This window comes from Vombatus ursinus, unplaced genomic scaffold (genome assembly GCF_900497805.2).
Source record: "Vombatus ursinus unplaced genomic scaffold, bare-nosed wombat genome assembly UNPS02012147.1, whole genome shotgun sequence".
Taxonomy (NCBI): Eukaryota; Metazoa; Chordata; class Mammalia; order Diprotodontia; family Vombatidae; genus Vombatus; species Vombatus ursinus.
The window spans coordinates 1,725,966-1,745,324 of NW_020951925.1; the positions used below are offsets into that span (position 1 = coordinate 1,725,966).

At 52.5% G+C, this 19,359-nt stretch overlaps 1 protein-coding gene across 3 annotated transcripts in view; it reads right to left on the reverse strand.

Annotated features, from left to right (window-relative positions):
* Positions 1 to 248: 248 nt before the first annotated feature.
* FTCD (formimidoyltransferase cyclodeaminase) overlaps positions 249 to 19,359 on the reverse strand; it is a 20,199-nt gene continuing 1,088 nt past the window's right edge. For 2 of the 3 annotated variants that reach the window (XM_027857469.1, XM_027857471.1), the window contains exons 2-14: positions 17,015 to 17,198; positions 14,827 to 14,955; positions 13,798 to 13,886; positions 11,757 to 11,936; positions 10,492 to 10,629; positions 10,241 to 10,372; positions 9,645 to 9,706; positions 8,186 to 8,315; positions 6,975 to 7,136; positions 6,048 to 6,091; positions 5,560 to 5,698; positions 2,915 to 3,010; positions 249 to 397 (exon numbers count right to left, since the gene is read on the reverse strand). In XM_027857469.1, coding sequence (XP_027713270.1) covers positions 311 to 397; positions 2,915 to 3,010; positions 5,560 to 5,698; positions 6,048 to 6,091; positions 6,975 to 7,136; positions 8,186 to 8,315; positions 9,645 to 9,706; positions 10,241 to 10,372; positions 10,492 to 10,629; positions 11,757 to 11,936; positions 13,798 to 13,886; positions 14,827 to 14,955; positions 17,015 to 17,198 — 1,572 coding nt within the window. In that variant the 3' untranslated portion in view covers positions 249 to 310. Of the gene's footprint in view, positions 398 to 2,914; positions 3,011 to 4,784; positions 5,286 to 5,559; positions 5,699 to 6,047; positions 6,092 to 6,974; positions 7,137 to 8,185; positions 8,316 to 9,644; positions 9,707 to 10,240; positions 10,373 to 10,491; positions 10,630 to 11,756; positions 11,937 to 13,797; positions 13,887 to 14,826; positions 14,956 to 17,014; positions 17,199 to 19,359 lie in introns of those variants that run through there. The other variant, XM_027857470.1, reaches the window with a different exon arrangement.

Below are 19,359 nucleotides of genomic sequence, written 5' to 3' on the forward strand. Positions count from 1 at the left end.
TGGATGGATGGATGGATGGGTGGATGGGTGAATGGATGGACGGACAGATGGATGGATGGATGGATGGGTGGCTGGATGGATGGATGGATGGGTAAGTGGATGGGTGGATGGATGGATGGATGGACAGATGGACAGATGGATGGATGGATGGATGGATGCTTAGATGGATAGATGGATTGGTGGATGGATGGGTGGGTGGGTGGATGGATGGATGGATGGATGGATGGATGGATGGGTAGGTGGGTGGGTGGGTGGGTAGGTGGAACAATGGGGCAGGTTGGCATGCTCTCCCCAGATTGTGCCAGGCTCTTCACTCTGTTCGGGCTGCCAGGGACTCCAGCACAGAGGCAGCATTGCTCTGAGCTTCCTCCAGGAGGTGAGAAATTTTTTCATGCATCTGGATAGGATAAATTAAGGGATGTATCATTTTCAGAAACAAGCTAAAAACATTTCCTTTAAACAGAAATTTAAAAAAAAAAAGAAACCTCAGCACTCACAGAACATGAGGAAAAGAAGAGAGCCACCAGGGCATCAGAGCAGGCCACTGGACTGGATCCAGCTCTGCCATTTACATCCTGTGTGACCTTGGGAAGCTTGCTTAACTTCTCTGGGCCTCAGTTACCTTATCTCTAAAGGAAGGAGGGGCACTCAGTGACCTCTAAAGTCCTTCCAACTCTAAACCTCTGATCTTCTGGTTTGTGGAAAGCATTTGGAGTGGGAGTTTAGGGTTCGAATCTTACGTCTTGTGGCTCTTTAGTCTAAGACCAGGGGAAAAGTAATTTCCTTTCCCTGGACATCAGCTTCCTCATCTGTAAAATGAGGGGACTGCACTTAACTTCTGAGGTCCCATCTACCCCAAGAGGATCCCATGATCTTAGAGTTCACCTAGTCTACCCCTGGTTTTGTAGGTAAGCCTTATTAGATGGATGGGTGGATGGGCAGATGGATGGATGGATGGATGGGATTCTTCTTGGAAGGGCCTCAGAGCAGGCACTGAATGCTGGACTTGAAGCCAGAAAGACCAAGGTTTCAATCCCACCACTGAGTGGTTCTGAAACAATGGGAAAATCACTCGAACTTTCTGAGCCTCAAGTTTCTTATCTGTTAAAGCAGGGACAATAATCCATAAGGTGCCTAACTCACTGGGTGGTTGTGGGGCTCAAGGAGGAGTGTGTTTGTAAAGCATTTTGCAGACAAAGGTGTTAGAGAAAAGTCAGGCCTCATCATTGGTATGACTTGCCGCCATCTTTCCACTTCCGGGCTTTTTTTTGGTGCTATCCAAAGCTGGGACATTATGGGGGCTCCATCACAAGTTATGGCAGGCTCTACTGCTCAGTGATGGCATCGATAGAGCAAACCAGAGGTGAGACCACAAGGGAAGCGCTTCCCATGGACTTATGCAGACTGGAATGCCGGCCCCCTCTCTGCTTGTCTCTGCTGGGAGAGGGCAGGGGCTTCCCCTGAGATGCCTCACTGACCCTTGTCAGCGCCCAGCCTGCTCCAGAGTTAGGCATGATGGAAGTGCTGAATAGGCACTTTTGGTTCACTATTTGATTATTTGACAATGTTGGCACTCAGGAAATACGTTGAATTAATTGAAAATAAATGAGTTTCCAGGACAAAAAATTTGTGGCTGATTGGGATGGGCGGGGAAGACTTTACCAAAGAGATAGAAATTTAAGCAGGGTCTTGAAAGAGGGTTGCATTTGGAGAAGTAGAGAGGAGGAGAAGGCCCAGGAACGAACCAAAAACAAGCTAAAGGAGACAGTCTGTGCCTCAGGAAGCTTCCACTCTAATGGGGAAGGCCACACATTAAAGAGATTAAAAGGCATGAAGCTATCCATGGCATAGGGGCCAGCCTAGGCTAAGGCATCAGGGCAGGAAAGGGGACGCGGAATTCTGGGAAGCAGCCGGCGGCCAGTTTGGTTGGAGCGGAGAGCGCCCAGCTAGCTGGCACGGGGGAGACAAGCTGGGGAGGCGGGTGGAGACCAGAGGATGGAGGCCGGGCGCTGCCCTGGGGCAGGGGAAGGCCTCAAGCTCCTGGCTGTCGGGACTCTGGGGGCCAACGGCTCCTTTTGGTGAAACCTTCTGTGCTATGGTGACTCTATGTGTCTCCACACTAGGATGTCAAGACTGATGAGATGAGTTCAGTGGGAGTAGGGAGAAAACTGGGGAGCTTGCAGGGAGCAACCCATGAGCGCTGTGTTGGGAGGAGGGATTCCCTCATTCTGCTTGGCCCCAGGGGATGTAGGGGGGCCATGGCTCCCTGACCCTTCCTATCATGGCGGTGCTTCATCCATGGAATGGGCTGCTGCAGGGGAAGGAAGCAGGCTCCCCCTCACTGGGGGTCTTCCACCAAAGGCTGGCTGACCCCTTGTTACCAATGGTACAACAAGGACTCTTGGAGGGGGTGTGGCGGAAGCAGTCATCAATCAACCAGCAAGCACTCATTCATTAAGTGCTTCCTCCACGAGAGACAGCAGGGAGCCCCAGACCAAAGCCAAGCATCCTCTCTGTGGGAGGGGTGTGGTTCAGGCGGGATGTCTTTGAGCCCTCTTCCAGCTCAGAGATCCATGGAGTGAGGAGTGAGTCACAGCGTCCCAGGAGGGGCCTGCATTACCCTGGGTTTCCCGACTGGGGGCTGTGAGCCAGGGGAGGGAAAGACGCCCTCAGAGTGGCTCTGGACCCCGGAAATCCTTGGACACAAGGATTGCCCTTAGTTTCCCCATCTGGAGAGTAAGGACCATCACATTTCTCCTTATGCTTCTGCCCCTCCTCCATTTCCACATTCCCCTTCTTTGCATGTCTTAGCCTAATCAACTTAGGTGGAGGACCCATGGGGTCTACCCAATGAGACTATGGCTCAGTGAGGCTTACCTGGGCACCCCACCCCATCCCGCCTCCCACTTCTCACCTGTCTCCGAAAGTGTTCATCACTTATTTCCTTTAGATTGATGAGAACATTGAAATAGGCCCCAAAAACGCCTGTTTCTAAAGCTTTGGCGGCCACCTGTAACAAGCCCAAAGCAGAGCAAAGTTTGTCACACATCCTGGGACCAGCCCACCCTCCTCAGACAGGGGCTGGCTCCCCAGCCTTCTCTGTTCAGACCTGACGTCCAGTTCTGACCCTGCTCCTGACTGGTTGGCTACATGACTGGGCCAGTCTCTTCTCATCTGTAAATCCAGGAGGTTGGACCAGATGGCCTCTGCGCTCCCCTCCAGCAGGGTCCCGGCATTCGGGCACATTTGGTGGCGGTCTCTCTTTGTCTCTTATGGCTTTAACCTGCTTCTCCCAAGGATGCTTGTCCCTGAGGTGTGGCTGCACACCTCAGCCCAGCTCCTTGCCTCCACAGGCAGCCCTGTGCTGCCTATCTTCCCAGGGAGGCCTCCCCTGCCTCTTCACTCAAGCCCTAAAGTCTCCAGGGACTCAGGGCCCCCTTCTTGTCTTTTTTACCCAGACCTCTAAAGACGTCAGAGGCCAGACCCAGGCCTCAGGACTCCTAAGCCCCGGTCCTCAGCTCCTCAGCTGTCTGGTCTGGACAAGCGTGAGGCTCTGAGCACACTGAAATACACACACAGACACACAGACACACACACACACACACAGACACACACACACACACACACACACACACACACACACACACACACACAGCGCACCGGAAGGAAGCCCGGCTAATACTGACTTTTGCTACCCTGGAAACCTCTCCACTAACTTTTGTGGAAACTTCCTGGCTTGACTTTTGCTTTCTGGTACAATCCCTGAAGGTGTCACAGGATGAGCACTTCCTGCGTGCTCGGGGGTTCCCCGTAGGAGGCCCTGGCCTCTTGTCCTTTCTGAAGTCTTTGGCATCAGGAGAGAGCAGGATTCACAGATTTCCCCACCTGGCAGCGGCCCCAGAGAGGCCCCTCTGATGCTTCCTGCTGTGGAGATAGGCCTGGGTCTCAGGGACATGCCACGGCCAAACTGTCAGCTCCGGTAGATCCTGCCAAGCCAGAAGGCCTTCAGGTAGGTATGGACCAGGGACGGGCTGTGTGTCTGCTGCTGAGGCCCAAGCTGGGTTCAGAGGAGCTCAGCACCCGGCTGCATTCAAGGAGGACTACCGTAGCCACACGACTCCTAAAAACTGTCTCCTGAGTGATTGGGGTGGGGGCAGGGGTCTGCTTCCCTGGATGGAGTGTGCATAGCACCAGATAAGGGAACCTTGAACCACTGAAGCCTAACCACCCTGTGTCCCCTGGTGGGATACGTCATAACCTGTAGTCTGCACAACAGTCATTCTTCATCCACTTGGCTTCTCCTGTATGGATAACCAGGCTGAATTCTTGTTTGATTTTATATTTCATTTAAGGGTCTACAATGTTCTAAGCATTGGTACAATCAGAAGAATGTCATCCACAAACCTCCAGAGCACATGAAAGCATTTTCTCTCTTTCTCTGTGTGTGTGTGTGTTTGTCTATCTGTCTGTCTCTGTCTCTCTCTCTTCTCTCTCTGTCTCTCTCTGTGTCTCTCTCTCCCTCCCCCTATGTGTCTCTGTCTCTCTGTCTCTCTCTCTCCGTCTCTCTCTCCCCCTCCTCCCGTGTGTCTCTGTCTCTGTCTCTCCCTGTGTCTTTGTGTCTCTGTCTCTCTCTGTGTGTCTCTCTGTCTCTGTGTGTCTCTGTCTCTGTGTGTCTGTCTGTCTCTTTTTCTGTCTCTCTGTCTCTGTCTCTCTGTCTCTCTCTCTCACACACACACACACACACACACACACACACACGCTTTCTTGAAAAATGCTGTCCGGACTCTTTTTTTGATCCTGGCTTTCAGGTAGTCAAAAAATTCTTCAATTGTCTCTCTTGCATCTATTTTCCAGGTCAGCTGTTTTCCAATGAGGTATTTTACATTTTTTCTATTTTTTCACTCTTTTGCTTTTGCTTGGTTGATTCTTGATGTCGAATAGGGACATTAGCTTCCACTTGCCCAATTCTAATTTTTAAGGAATTATTTTCTTCAGTGAGCTTTTGGTAGGCCCAAGCTCTGAGGACCCAGGGTTGTCTCCATGCCATGAGGAGTTGTCAAAGGAGGGCTTTTGGTCCAGGATTCAGGTCACATTTTCAGGATGAAAATTGTGGGCTCTGATCTACATTGGCCAAGGGTGGCCACTTTAAACAGCCATACCTATGGACTTCAGCAGTGGGCTGTGACCTGACGGGAGGAGGCAGGGTTGCCCAACACAGGCCTCACTGTCTTCATCTGCACAACAAAGGGGTTAGATGATTCCCCAGGTCCTGTCCGATTCTCGATCTATAATAGTATGACCAATAAGGCGATCGCACCATGCCAAGGGAATTCATTCTGTTTTCATTCATTCCTTCCACCACAAACCCCTGAAGACATTGACTTCCACTCATCCATATGTGGGTTTGTGGGGGAGCCACTCCAAAATGGCTGGGAGAACGGGGCTGAAGGCCAGGGCCACAGCCCAGGAAGCTGTGTAGGGGCCACTAGGCTAGAGCAGGGCCTCGCCTTTGCCACATCACTGGACGGGAGGAGTGGACACTGCTCCTGGGTCCCGTACCTGCAGGTCCGATTTGCACGTGAGGTTCCCGTAAAGCGCCATCTCCTTCAAGGTTGGCCACAGGGTATCCACTTTCTGTGCCAGGCCAAAGGGGACCCCGATGGCCTTTTTCAGCCCTTCCTGCATGGCAGCCGTGCGCCTGGAGGGAAAGAAGAAGCCGCCTGGCTCTCAGTCCCTGCCTGAGAGAACACGGGCAGATGTCTGGTCACCCAGAACCTGCTCTCACAAAACTCCACAAACAGAAAAAAGATTAAGTAGGGGACTTTGCCTGCTTTAGAAAGGGTTCTTCACCTTTAAAATAGGATGATTTTAAATAACCAGCTCTCCTAGTACATCTGAAATCTGGCTCAGTTCACATAAATGGAATTTACACCCAATTTTGAAGGAACCCCTTTCCCCGTTGTCAGCATCACCCTCTAGTGGCCCACGGTTACATTGCAGGGAAGTTGAATTCCACCGTCTGCCCAGAGGGAGAATGCTACACACACCTTTCCTTCTCTTCAGGTGTGTTTTTGGACATCTTCATCGCTTCCTGAAAAGAGACAAACCCAACGAAAGTGGCTGATCTATCAGCTGGCATCTGGTGACACACCTACTGTGTGCCAAGCCCTCTGCTAGGTGCAGGAATACAGAGACTAGAGGAGAGACCTACCCTCTAAGACAGTGCATGCATTCTATCAGAAGAGAATATTCTAGGGGGGCAGGGCAGAAACAATCACACCCGGTGTTGTTACCACCTTCGGAACACCCCCGAGGCTCACACAACCAGCCAACTGTCTGTGTGATGGGACTCAGCCCCTGATGGGCTGATGGAGAATGATCCAAGGGCCCTGGTCCAAGGGGACTCTTGGAATTGCCATTTCCCTCGGTCTTGGTAATCTAAAGAGGATGGCGACCATTTTACTGATGGGAAAAGGAACGACTCCAGACGGCTCACCGGATTAGGCTCGTGCAAAGACAACTGGACCAGATGGCTAGACTGAGAAAAGAGATCCAGATGCCAGCCCATCTAGTCATTATTGAGCTCCAGTCCTACCCCCAAGCCGCTCAAGCAGCAATGGTCAGTAAGGCTGGGCCATTCTGAGGCAGGTGAAACCGCCTGGAAGAGTGCAAAGAACAATGGAAATTCGGGGAGCCCCGAAGCAGGGGTCCCATTCTGGCTCGGCCCGGATAGCCTTGGGCAGGTCACTTCACCCACTGGGCCTCAGTCCCAGAGCCTCGTCTCTGATTGGCCACCACCCGCATGAGCTGGGGAAAGTCATTCTGCCTGCCTAGGCCCTGCAGCTCTCACTCTGGGATGCCGGGCTTCTCCTGCACCCTCCGGCCCAATGCCCTTTCCAGCTGTCCCTGAGGACCTCTGGCTTCCCATCCACGCGCCCGCTGCCCGCCACCTTCCCAGGAGGCCTGTCACTCACCATATAGCCGCTGAAGGCCTCTGAGTCCAAGTCCACCATTGCTAGCAGCTCTTTCATCGCTTGATGCAAAGGGGGAATGAGTCTCCTCATGACTGGGTCCAGGTGCTCAAACCGCCGCCTTCCGTAGGTCATCAGCCCCACCATAGAGCCCAGCGCCGCCCCCTGAGAAGAGACAGGGCCTTTAGCCAGCGGCTTCTTTCTCTTTTCTTTCTTTTTTTCAGTTAGCGAGTCACCCTTGCACTCTTTTGGGCTTAAATAGTAGAGGCAGGGAAGGGCAAATAGCAGTCAGAGGCTGGGGTCGGTGCACTCTGATAGGGGTCTCTCAGTCCTAAAGAAACCACCCAGCGTAGGTTTGGGAAGAGCACAGATAGGATGCCAAGGCGCAGCCTCCAAAGCCTCATGGAAAGGAGATTAATTTGGGGTCTCACTTGGCGGGCTTCCTCTGGCTGCTCAGCTTCAGGCTAGTTGACTGCTGGAAAATCAGTCAATTTGTTTAAAGAAATACCCTCCAAATCTTTTTCTCTCATTGGTCTAAGGAGCTCCCTGGTGAGGAAATCCCTCTACCCATATAGATCAGCACCCCCTTTGCTACTTAGAGTCTCAGTCCTAGAGCCTGAGAGGAGGTTTGCCCAGAAGCAGAGGCAGAGGAAAGACTCAAACCCAGGTCTTTCTTGCTCTGAGGCCTGCTCGCTATCTACCATGCCCCATCTCCCTGGCAGGCTGCCCATCCGGGGATGAGCTTCCTTTCCCAGGAGGTTTCCTATACCGATGTAATTTTAGGGTTGGTCCCCAAACTTTGCTTTTGTATTGTACTTACTTGAAGAAAATGGCTGATTTTCCAACAGTCCACTAGCCCCAAGACAAATGTCACTCAAAGATTAGCCAGAGGGAGACGACCCAATTGGTTATACGGGCTCCGAGTCCTTGTGGGTCACAAGGGTATGGATTAGCCTCCCTAGGATCAGGTAAGGCCTTGCTAAGAGGAGACCATAAGCCCCATGAAGGCAGGGACCTTATCTCATCCAAACTTCTTAATTTTCTCTGCGAATCACTCCAAGGTTCTGCACACAGCAGGTGCTTAATAAGTGTTTGCTGAATTGGATTGAACCAGAAGGTTAATGCAACTGCTATCCCCACACCTGGAAGCTGTCAGCATGTGAGAGGCAGAAAGGCAGCCCCAACCCACGCCCATTCCGATGGGAAGTCTTTACCATGGCGGCCACCGCTGCGGCCACAGAGCCACCCCCGGGAGCAGCAGAGCGGGCCCCCACATCACGGACAAAAACAGAAAGTGACTTTGAGACCAAGCTCCCACTCATCGCGCCATCCTCAACCATGTACCTATGGCCAAGAGGTGAGAGAAAACGTGAGGGCACAGGATCCATCTTGGAAGGACTGTATCCCCAGAGTTGGGCACAGTGCCCGGCACACAGCAGGTGCTTAATCAATGCTCATTGATTGATTGATTGGCTGCCATGAAAGCAGCACTTAGAGAAGCAAAGGCCACTGGGAGTTCCTTGTGGGATCTGCCCCCTTTCCTCCTCCCCTCCCTCCCCCTTTTCACGAGTGAAAACCCTATCCAAACACCAAGGGCGGCCTGGGCTCCCAGAACATCCAGCCTGGAAGGAACCTCGCAGAGATCACCAAATCCAGCGCAGGTGACTTGGCCAGGATGGCTGAAGATCTGAGACTTGACCTCCACATTTGGACACCCCAGGGCCCTGATAGGGCCTCACGGGAAGGGAAAGACAATGCAGAAGGACAAGGAAGGAGGGTTCTTCCCCACTTGTATCCTGCTTCAGGTCTACAATGTTCCTTATCCTGTCCCCTCCTTTGAGCCTTAGAATAACCCTGTGAGGTGAGTACTATCTCCCACCTATCCTTATCCCCATTTTACAGATGAGAAAACTGATGATCAGATTAAGTCAAGTGGCTTCCCCAAAGCCCTACAGCTAAGTGTCCGAAGTGAGGTAGGGACCCGGGACTTTCTGGCTCTAAAGAGCTCTGCACTCCCTCCCCGTGCCAAGCCAACTCCATGGAAGTGGGCAGGGCAGCACCACCCACTGGGCTTTGATCGCTGGAGGTGATGGCGTCTTTGTTGGCATGAGCCGTCCATCATTTCCCTGCCTCATAGAGGGAGGGAGACTCAAGTGGAAAGCTTTGGTGGATGACCTTTGGTGGCCCTCCCCGGTGCCCAGCTCCAACCTCAGATACAGACCCTGACGCCACAGCCTTGGAGAGGACGACGGTACTGCTGCCAGTGGCATTCCCAATGAGCACAGTGATGGCTAGGGTCTACCTAATGTGGGCAATGGCTTCTGGGAGACTGGGCCCTCTTCTCTGGGACGTGGAGGGGCTCCCTCAGAGCACAGGACCTGGGGAAGCCCACCTCTACTGCCCAGGTAACCTCCCTGGGTCTCAGTTTCCTTCTCTGTAAAATGAGGTCTGGAGGCGGCCCACTTGTCAGCTCTCCATCTATGAGTCATGATACCATTTCACTGGCTGGTCCACCCAGAGAGAGGCCGTGAGTGGGGAGGCCAAGGCAGCCATCTCCATCTCTGGGTGGCTCATCTCAGAGCCCACTGGCTGTGTCACAGGACATACAGGCCAAAGGAGTTGAGTACTCTTCCCTCCAAGCTCTATCAAGAGGGGAGGGGGAGTTCTCCCTACTCAATAATGTGCTCCTTTGGATGAAAGGGAGACAAGGAGTCCAGGCCCAGCCGGTTCACCACCTGAAATGACAAGAGACCACATGGCAAGAGCAAAATGAGAAGCTGCCCGATCGACCAGCAGTTCCTTCTGACCGCTGGAAAGGCCCGAGATGGCTCTGACCCCAGTGGGAGCTGACCTGCGGCTCCATGATCACCGGGAGGCTTCCTGGGCCAGGAGCTATTTAGGAGGGGAGGCTGGTCAGAGGAATGGAGGAGGCGGTAAAGGCTGCAGAACCAGGAGTGGTGGGAAGAGGCACGTTTAGGCTCGATGTAACCATCGGAGCTGCTGTGGAAGCAGGGATGGGCTCAGGAGAGCCTCCAGGAGCCCTAGGGTTGGCCTAGGTGTGCGCTAAGGACACATCCATCCCCATGATTCTGGCGTCTGTGCCTAGGAGCTAGGAATCCTGGGCTCTAGCCCTGGATGCCATCCCTGCACCCTCATCTCCCTCTGCCTCCAGTTCCTCCTTATTGTAAAAGGTGGGTTGGGGGTGGCCAGAGCCCCTTCCCTGCCAGGATCCCGTGGCTGGCTCTTAGCCAAATCAGGGCTGGGCCTACCAGTCGAATTTTGTGCTCCTCCTCCAGAATGAAAAGGCTTTCCTTCTGGCAATAAAACTCTGCTGCATTGAGAAGGGCCTTCAGAGGGACCAGGCCCACCAGCTGAGAGCCCACAATTGGCAGATTCAGCTCCTGGCAGACCAGAAGGAAGACACGTCAGCAAAGCACTGGCTGCCTCAGAGGGCCTGTGCTGGCACTGCATGGGGATTCTCTGCAGTGGGCAGGCCGGCCGTGCCAGCCCTGGGGCTCACCTGGGCATCTTTGCAGGTCTCCTCATACACTGTGTGGAGGGCAGTGATTTCAAAATCCAGAAGGTTGGTGGATACCTGTGCAATGTTCTTCTCATCCAGGTACCAGCCTATGCCCTGAACTTTTCTCAGTCGCCCAGGCTACAAAAGGAAACTTGTTTCACAAACTCTTTTCCCTGCTCTCAAGGAGGTCTGACTGTGATCACATCCACTTTGTTTCTCAGGGAGAAGAACACAGGATCTGCTTCCTTCTCCCTTTCAGAGTGATCGATCGGATCAGACAGATTGTCCCTGACCTATTGCTATGAAAGCAACTGACGGGCCTCTGGCGCGGGCAGGCCCAGTGTGGAATGTGCAGAGCAAAGAGCAGACCAGAGGAGGAGAGCATCAGTGCACATAATGGAATTAAAAGGTGCACAAGATTCCTGTGGGCAAAACACTGGAGAAAGGCTTCATTATTTACTAAACATTGTTGAGGAAACTGGACCAAATATGGAGGTAAATAAAATGTAGATTTTGGCATCAGACCAGAGACCGTACCAAACTCTGGGGCTCAACAGATTTAAATATTAAAAAGGGAATAATAAAGAAGTCTGAAGAAGGCGGGGTAGCCAGAGCCCCACGTCCTAGAGCTGCCCCGGGCTAAGGGAGCATGGATCACAGCCACCTCCGAAAGGCCGGGGGGCAAAAATGAAGCAGAACAGCACATTCCTCTCTTCCTCTGTGTCCCTTTGTCCTCTGACTTTATAAATCTGTTAAGTCTGCTCGTGTCCTCCATATTAGTCATACAGCCAGAGAGCTGGGAAGGGCCCCAAAGGTCACCTAGTCCAGCCCCACCCCATTTTAATCTTTACAAAACTGAGGCTTGTCCAAGGTCCCAGAGCTAGCTGCCAAAAGAGCCTGGACTAGGCGGGGCCTTCCCGCTCTCCAGCCAGGATTCTCTCTGCTGTAGACCAGATGCCATTATGGCAGGCTCTCTGAGTAACCTCTTGCTCAGAGATGGGGAACCTGCAGCCTCACGGAGACATGTGGCCTTCTAGGTCTTCGGGTGTGGCCTTTTGACTGAGTCCAGGTTTTACAAAATAAAGCCTTTAATTAAGAGGATTTGTTCTGTGAAGTTTGGATTCAGTCAAAGGGCCGTACCTGAGGACCTACAGGGCCACATGTGGCCTCAAGACCACAGGTTCTTCCCTCTTGCATCTTACTGCTCTTCAGGCAGGATTCTATTAGGGGAGAAGCTCCACTGAGGTCCCCCAGCATGTACTCACCTGGTCCTTCCCCCGTCCTTGCTCCCGGATGTTCAGGGCGATCCGATGGGCTTGCTCTTTGGTACAGATGAGGTTGATATTGAATGCAATGAGGAACTTCCGGGCCCCTGTGGCTGTGGCCCCCCATCTGGGCACAAAGGTGCTGGAACCAAAATCGGGGGCCCACTCAGCCTTCTGGAGCTGTGGGGACAAAATGCATTGGGGCTGAGGAGCCCAGGGTCAGTAGGAGGTCTGCCTTTGGGGAGTGACTGTGTACCTGTTTGTCCACTGGGGATAAAACCTTAGGAAATGCTTCTGTGAACCAGAAGATGGGCAAATGCCCCTACTCATCCCACTTCTTCCCCTCCCCCTCCACATGCCTTTCATGACCTGAGCACTCTTCCAGGCACATGGGAAAAGAACTGGTCTTTCCAATGATAGGGCTTAGGAGACCAAGCAGTTAATTTACCCAGGGAAATAGAGCTGGAGTTAGAGCTCAAAGAGTCTAAACCCCTCATTTTACGTATGAGGAAACTGAGGCTCAGAGAGGCGAGGGACTTGCCCAAGGTCACTCAGGCAGTGAGCAGCATAGGTGAGATTCCAGTCTAGTTCCCCTGGTTCCAACTTCAGGACGCTGCCTTTGCTCTTATTAGGGGTCCATGGCTCTAATGCCAGGTGAGCATGGTGGACTAGCTGGTCTTTGAGGTTCCTTCAAACCCTGAGATGATGTAATTCTGTGATTGTCAGCCACCTGTGACTCTCTCTCCCTGACTCCTCTTTCTCTGTCTCAGAACTCATTATATTCCTCCCTAAACTCTCCTCACCTCTTACCTTCCCTATTACTGTAGAGGGTACCCACATCCTCCCAGTACTGCAGGCTCCCAGCCTAGGAGTCATCCTGGGCCCCTCACCCTCGCTCACACCCCATATCCAACATGGTGCCAAGGTCTGTCAATTTCACCTCTGAAACTTCTCTTGTGGATTTCACTTCTGAACCATCTCTGTAGATTTCACCTCTGCAACATCTCTTGTTGATTTAACCTCTGAAAGGCCTCTGGGTCGATTTCACCTTTGCACATCTTTGATTTCACCTCAGAAGCATCTCTTGTGGATTTCACCTTTGTGGCACCTCTATAGATTTCACTTTTGCAACATCTCTGGTCGATTTCACCTTTGCACATATTTGATTTCACCTCAGAAGCATCTCTCCAATGTGCTCCCTTCTCTCTTCTCTGGCACTGTCTGCATCCCTCGGCACCTCAGAACCCTCAGCACCTGGACTATTATAAAGCTGCTGGGGCATCTGCCTGCCTCATCTCCCTCCACTCCAAAACCTCCTCCCCTCAGCCCTCAGAGTGATCTCCCTAAAGCACTTCATCCCACCCACACACACATACGTGTGCACACCTCAATAAACTTCTGTGGCTCCCAATTACCTCCAGGAGCCCATGTAAAATCCTCTAGCTTTTGAAGCCTTCCACAACCTGGCCCCCTCCCATGTTGCCAGTTTTCTTACCCCTTCCTCTCCCCCCCCACCCCACGTCCACCATACTCTGTGATCTAAGAACACCAGGATCCTGGCTGTTCCTCACATGTGACATTCAGGTCCCCGACTCCCTGCCTTCACACCAGCTGTCCCCCAAGCCTAGAGTGTTCTCCCTCTCCACCCTGCCAAGTCAACACCTGGCCTCCTACAAGACTTGGTTCAAATCCCACCTTCGGCAAGAGTCATCTCCCACTTCCACCCCCATGGCAGCACTAGTGCCTTCCCTCCGGTGATCATCCCAGGTGATCTCTATACATCTTGTTGTTCATAATTGTTTGTTTGTTGTCTCCCAATTAGACTAGAAGCTCCTTGAGGGCAGGAACTGGCCTTTGCCTTCTTTGTATCCCCAGGGCGTAGCCCAGTGCTTGGTACACAGTAGGCACTTAATGAATGCTTGATGACTGACTGACTGTCTCTGGGTCTCCGCTCCATGACCCCCTCCCCCTGCCATACACACACACACACACACACACGGCGCTGCACATGGCCCAGGGCTCAGGATTCAAGGGGACTCACTTTTTCGGACAGGGCTTCGTATTCTCCTGCTCGGATTGCCGGCAATGTTCTCCTCTGTTCCTGCTGAGCCGCTTCTCCGTACAAATAAACTATGGAGACAGGACCACAGGATAGTGGTCAGACTAGCAGGGCACCACCAGAGGGCCACCTAGGACAGCCTAATGGGACACCACGAGAGGACCATGTGACAGTGGTCAGACTAATAGACACCAGTAGAGGTCCACATGGAACAGCCTAACAGGAGACCACTCAACTCATGATTCCTTCTCTCTGGGAAGAAGCAGGGACTCAGTTCAATTCATTTTGCTACCTGCTAAAAATCACAGGAGATTAGAGACAGAAGAGATGGGGAGAGGTCAGCTTGTCCACCACCCCCATTTTAAGATGAGGACACCGAGGCCCAGAGAGGCGGGACTTGGCTAAGGGAAGGGGATGTGGCCCCGGGTCCCACGTCCCACAGCCTTATCAGCAGCATCAGGACCAGAACCAAGGGCTCCAGGAGCCCAGGACAGGACTTTTTCCATGACCCCACACAAGCTTAAGGGGAAGAAAAAAGAAAGACCGCCATTGGCACCAAGCAACTGGTACCCTCATTAAAAGGAGCTCAGTTCATCTGCGAGCGTGTAGAAAATGGAAATGGCGAGATTCAGCGCACTGTGATGGCCTTCCCTCAGCCAGGTGAAGAAAGGAGACCAGGACAATCTTCACAGCTCTTAGCCGATTATAAATAAAAACCACACACAAAGCGCTGGGTTCCTTGTAATGGCCACGTTTGGTCTGGGAGACCTAAGGATAAAACTGACTGTCCTCTTCCCACAAGAGAGAGCCAGCCAAGAAGGTGGAAAGAGGCCGGCTCTGTCACACCTGGTCACTGTTTGTTCTCAGGGAGGGAGTGGGGGTGGGGATGAAGGGGAAATGACTCCCAGGGTTGACAAAAGACAAATTTTACATTTTAATTTTTAAACACTCTCCAACCACTAGGTAACAAGTCAGGATGGGGAGCAGACCTCCCCTCTTGCCCCAACTCACCTGGCACCCTGAGCTCCTGGGACAGTCGCTGGCCAAAGGTGCGGGCACACAGAACACACTCGTCCATCGTAACATTCTTCACTGGGATGAAGGGGCAGACATCGAGGGCACCCATTCGGGGATGTTCACCTACACGAGGAGTTGGGATGAGGATGACAAGGTGAAGGTGGGGGCCACAGGCGGAAAGGAAAGGAAGAAAAAGCTAGGATCACAGAAGTGCAGAGCCGGAGGGGGTCTGTCTCACCACCTCCTGGTGCAGAGAAGAAAACCTGAGATTGGATCCAGGCTGTCAGACTCCAAGACCCATGCCCTTCCTGCTCAGGAGATCTGGGTTTGAATCTTAGCTTTAGCAGTTTTCCGTGTGACTTCCTTCTCTGGGCCTCAGTTTCTTTATTTGTCAAATGGACAAGATGACCTCTAGGGTCCCTGCCAGCTCTGTAAAATGGGGTGATAATCCTTGAACTACTCATCTCGCAAAGTTCTTGTGAGGGGAGGGCTCTACAAACCCCATTCTATTTTTATCAGGGCTCAAATGGAGGCGGTCTCAATACAAGGAGCTGGACTTTCTCATTCAATGGGCTACGGACTATTACACAGCGGAACAAGAGCAATCAGTCCCCAAGCGTTTATTAATCCCCTGCTCTGTTCCAGGCACCATACTCAACACTGGGGATGCAAAGAAAATGCCCCTGCCCTCAAGAAATTTTTGTTCTGGGGCAGCTAGGTGGCACAGTGGATAGAGCACCAGCCCTGAAGTCAGGAGGACCTGAGTTCAAATCTGGCCTCAGACCAAACACTTGACACTTACTAGCTGTGTGACCCTGGGCAAGTCACTTAACCCCAACTGCCTTAAAAAAAAAAAAAAAAGAAACTTTTGTTCTAATGAATGGAGGCAGCGTGGACATTCACGGGCATGGAGGGGATGCACACAGAGTGGACGGAAGGGAGCCTGGCTCCTCGCTCATCTTTGGGGATCACACAGAGTGGACGGAAGGGAGCCTGGCTCCCCTCTTCTTTGTGGATCACTGCTACGGCCAGGCAATTGTGGGCCACAGGGCGCCTGCGATAATGGTGGACTTCCAGGACAGTCTGTTCCCTGAGCTCTCCCGGCTATCTCAGGGTCTGTATTGCAGGGATGTGTTGCCCCTCAGGCCACAGGAAATGGTGAGCTTTGGAGCTCACCTTTGGAGGAATTCTTAGGGAATTTTTTGATGTGTCTCATTCTATTCTGCTCCCCTCCATCACTCAGCTTCCCTTGAGACCCAGAGGGCATCAGAAAGACAACCTGCGGGGACTTTGGAACCTCTTTATCTGCTGAGTGACCTTCTGCCCAGGCAGCCGATTAAGCAAACCTTATTTGCTCAGCCTGGCAGCGAAGGCTGGCAAAGGGGAGCTGGTGGCCATCGGTGTTCCGATCCCCACCTTCACCACACCTTTAGCCTCCACAGCTGCCACAAATCAAGGTCAGCAGCAAAGAGGGCGCCAAGCTCACAAAATCCAGAAACACACCAGTGTAAGCCACACTGCACAGCTAGGCTCTCCTCACAGACCACGCCCGAGGATCACAGCCCTAGAGCTGGGAGACCTGGGTCAGCCCCTTGTCCTCTCTGGGCTTCACCTCCCTTATTTCCGAGATGCAGAGGGGACTGTCCGGCTCCTGGCTCTACAGCAGGAAGGGACCTCAACGGTGAACCAACCTAAGCTCCTCATTGGACCAGGGAGAAAGCCAAGGCCCCCGGAGGAGGGCGTGTCCTACCCGAGGCACGGCAGAGGCAAAGGCCCGGTCCTCAGCGCTCTTCCCATGAGCTAGATGGAGGCTTTGTCTAAGGAGGACCACCTGAAATCATTGGAGGAGGCAGAAGAAGACAAAAAACTTGATCCCGCCCCTTTCGGGGGTCAGGCTCCCCAGATCTAAGCCAGAGCCAGGGCCCCTCCTGGGAGAAGCCACTGGGCCCTGGGCCAGTGGCTTGTACAAATACTGTCTCATCTGAGCCCCAAACAGCCCTGGGAGGCAAGTACAAAGAAAACCAGGAGAGGCTGAGGCCTACACATGCTGCTGGTGGGATTCAAACCCAGATCTTCCTGCCTCCAGGCCTAGCTCTAACCACTGCACCACAAGCCTAGGGCCCAAGCTGCAGGGCTGACTCCCAGAGTGCCCAGGGTGTCCACCTCTCCATTCTCCTTTCACCTTTGTGTTTGGTCATGTCGATGAGCTGGAATGCTACCCGAGCGGCCTTCAAGGCCCCCTCCACGACATCTTCAGGGGTGCCCACAAAGGTGTACACCGTCCGGTTGGTGGAAGGACCTGCATCCACGTCCAGTAAGGCACAGCCTGCAGTCTGGGAGATGGCCTGGGCAATCGCATCGATGACCTGCAAAGAGACCAGAGCCCCAGGAAAATCACTCCAGCCTCCTGGGCCTCAACATCCCCAGATGGTCCTATAGTGTTTGCCAAGCACGTGGCTTCAGCAGGGCCCCAAAATAGCCACCCTGTGCGGGGGGCACTGCAGGGATCGTGGTGCCCAGTTCACAAATGAGGAAAATCCAGCTGAGAGGCGTGAAAGGCCTCGCCATTGGCCCCTCACTGACGTCTGAGGAACTGACATCTCTCCTGATTCTGTTTCCCACTGAGCCACATGGAATCACTTAAGAAGAGCTCTGTGTGGGGCAGCTAGGTGGCTCAGTGTACAGAGCTCTGGCCTTGGAATCAGGAGGACCTGCGTTCAAATCCAGCCTCAGACACTTAACACTTACTAGCTGTGTGATCTTGGGCAAGTCACTTAACCCCAATCGCCTCACCAAATAAAAAAAAAAAAAAGAAAAGCTCGGTCTTCATTGCAACATTGAAGGGTAGAATGAAGGGGTTGAGAGGTCCTTACACCTTTCTATCTATGACCCTTTGACCGTAGAGATCAGTAACTTACCCCACATTTAGTAGATAAGCAAGCTGAGGTCCAGAGAGGACTAAGGTCACACAGTGAGCTGGTGAAGGCTTAAATGGTCCTCATTCCAGGCCAGGGCTCTTTCCTCTCAATACCAACATGTTTCTGCAGCTCGTGGGGAAAAGAGCCCCACTACAATGCAAACATCTATCCCAGAGGCCACTAGGCTTGACCGGATAAAAACAATATCATGTCTGAGAGAGATTCCCCTCCCACAGAGCAGGGGTGGGTGCCATTTCTAGGAGTTTGAAGCCAAGGAGCCACATTAACGAGCCTCGTGGGTCCAGATTCCTTGCCAACACCTAGAGACTCTACCTTCCAATACTGATCTGAGGAAAGATCATGGTGTGCCCCTCTGGCCGCCAAACCACCCCAGAGCCAGTGGGTTTCCCTGGTTCTCACAAGTGAGGAAAAACAAAACCAACCACCATTTTACAATTTTCTATAGGGTGGTCATGGTTTTGCTGTTTTGATCAATAAAGAGTTGTTTTAAATCAAATTCATGCTCATTTCTAAGAAAACAACATGAGCCCTGGGTCACTGGGCATCTTTCTGTTTAGGGCCAGAATCAATGGAGACTCTTGGAGGAACATCCAACAGGGGGTGGATTTCTCAAACCAAGACACGCTTCCCTGGGCATGAGGCCCTTGAAGCTGCATAGTTGACGGACAGCCACATTTTGTGGCCCCTCCTCCGATACACGGGAGCCCAGAGAGGCCTCCAAGACGGCCAAGTCTGACCCCCTCCTATTTCAAAGGAGGGGAGCTGAAGTCTTCAGAGGGACAGGGGCTTTTCCCAGGTCGCACAGAAACAGAAATGATCCCAGTGTTGCTGACTCTGGACCCAAGGTCTCTTGTACTGCCTAGCACTGCCCTGTCTGCCCAACAGATCAGTGGGAGAGAGGCTTCATCTGAAGCTGCCTCCCGCCAGCTTGGGTTGGAGCCACCTCTCATGGGTGGAAGTCTCTGAACCATCAGTGACAGATCTCATTCCCCTTTGGACAAAAGCCAAGCTTTCAGAGGGTCATGGGATTGTAGACCAAGCACTGGAAGGGAAGGCACATGCCATTCAGTGCAAACCCACTCATTTTACAAGAGAGGAAACTGAGGCCAGAGAGGGAAAGGACGTGCCCATGAGCATAAGATCACAGGATCATTTATTTGAAACTGAAAAGGAAAGAATGCTCTCATTTAACAGATGAAGAAAGTGAGGGACAGGGGCAGCTAGGCAGCACAGCAGATAGGGAGCCAGCCCTGGGGTCAGGAGGACCTGAGTTCAAATCTGGCCTCAGACACTTAGTAGCCGTGTGACCCTGGGCAAGTCACTTAACCCTGGTTGCCTCAAGGAAGAAAAAATAGAAGATGAGCCTTTCATTCTTTTGGGGCAGCTAGGTGGTGCAGTGCATAGAGAACCAGCCCTGGAGTGAGGAGGACGTGAGTTCAAATCCAGCCTCAGACATACAACACTCACTAGCTGTGTGACTCTGGGCAAGTCACTTAACCCCAATTGCTAGCCAAAAAAGAAAGAAAGAAAGAAGAAAGAAGGAAAGAAAGAAAGAAAGAAAGAAAGAAAGAAAGAAAGAAAGAAAGAA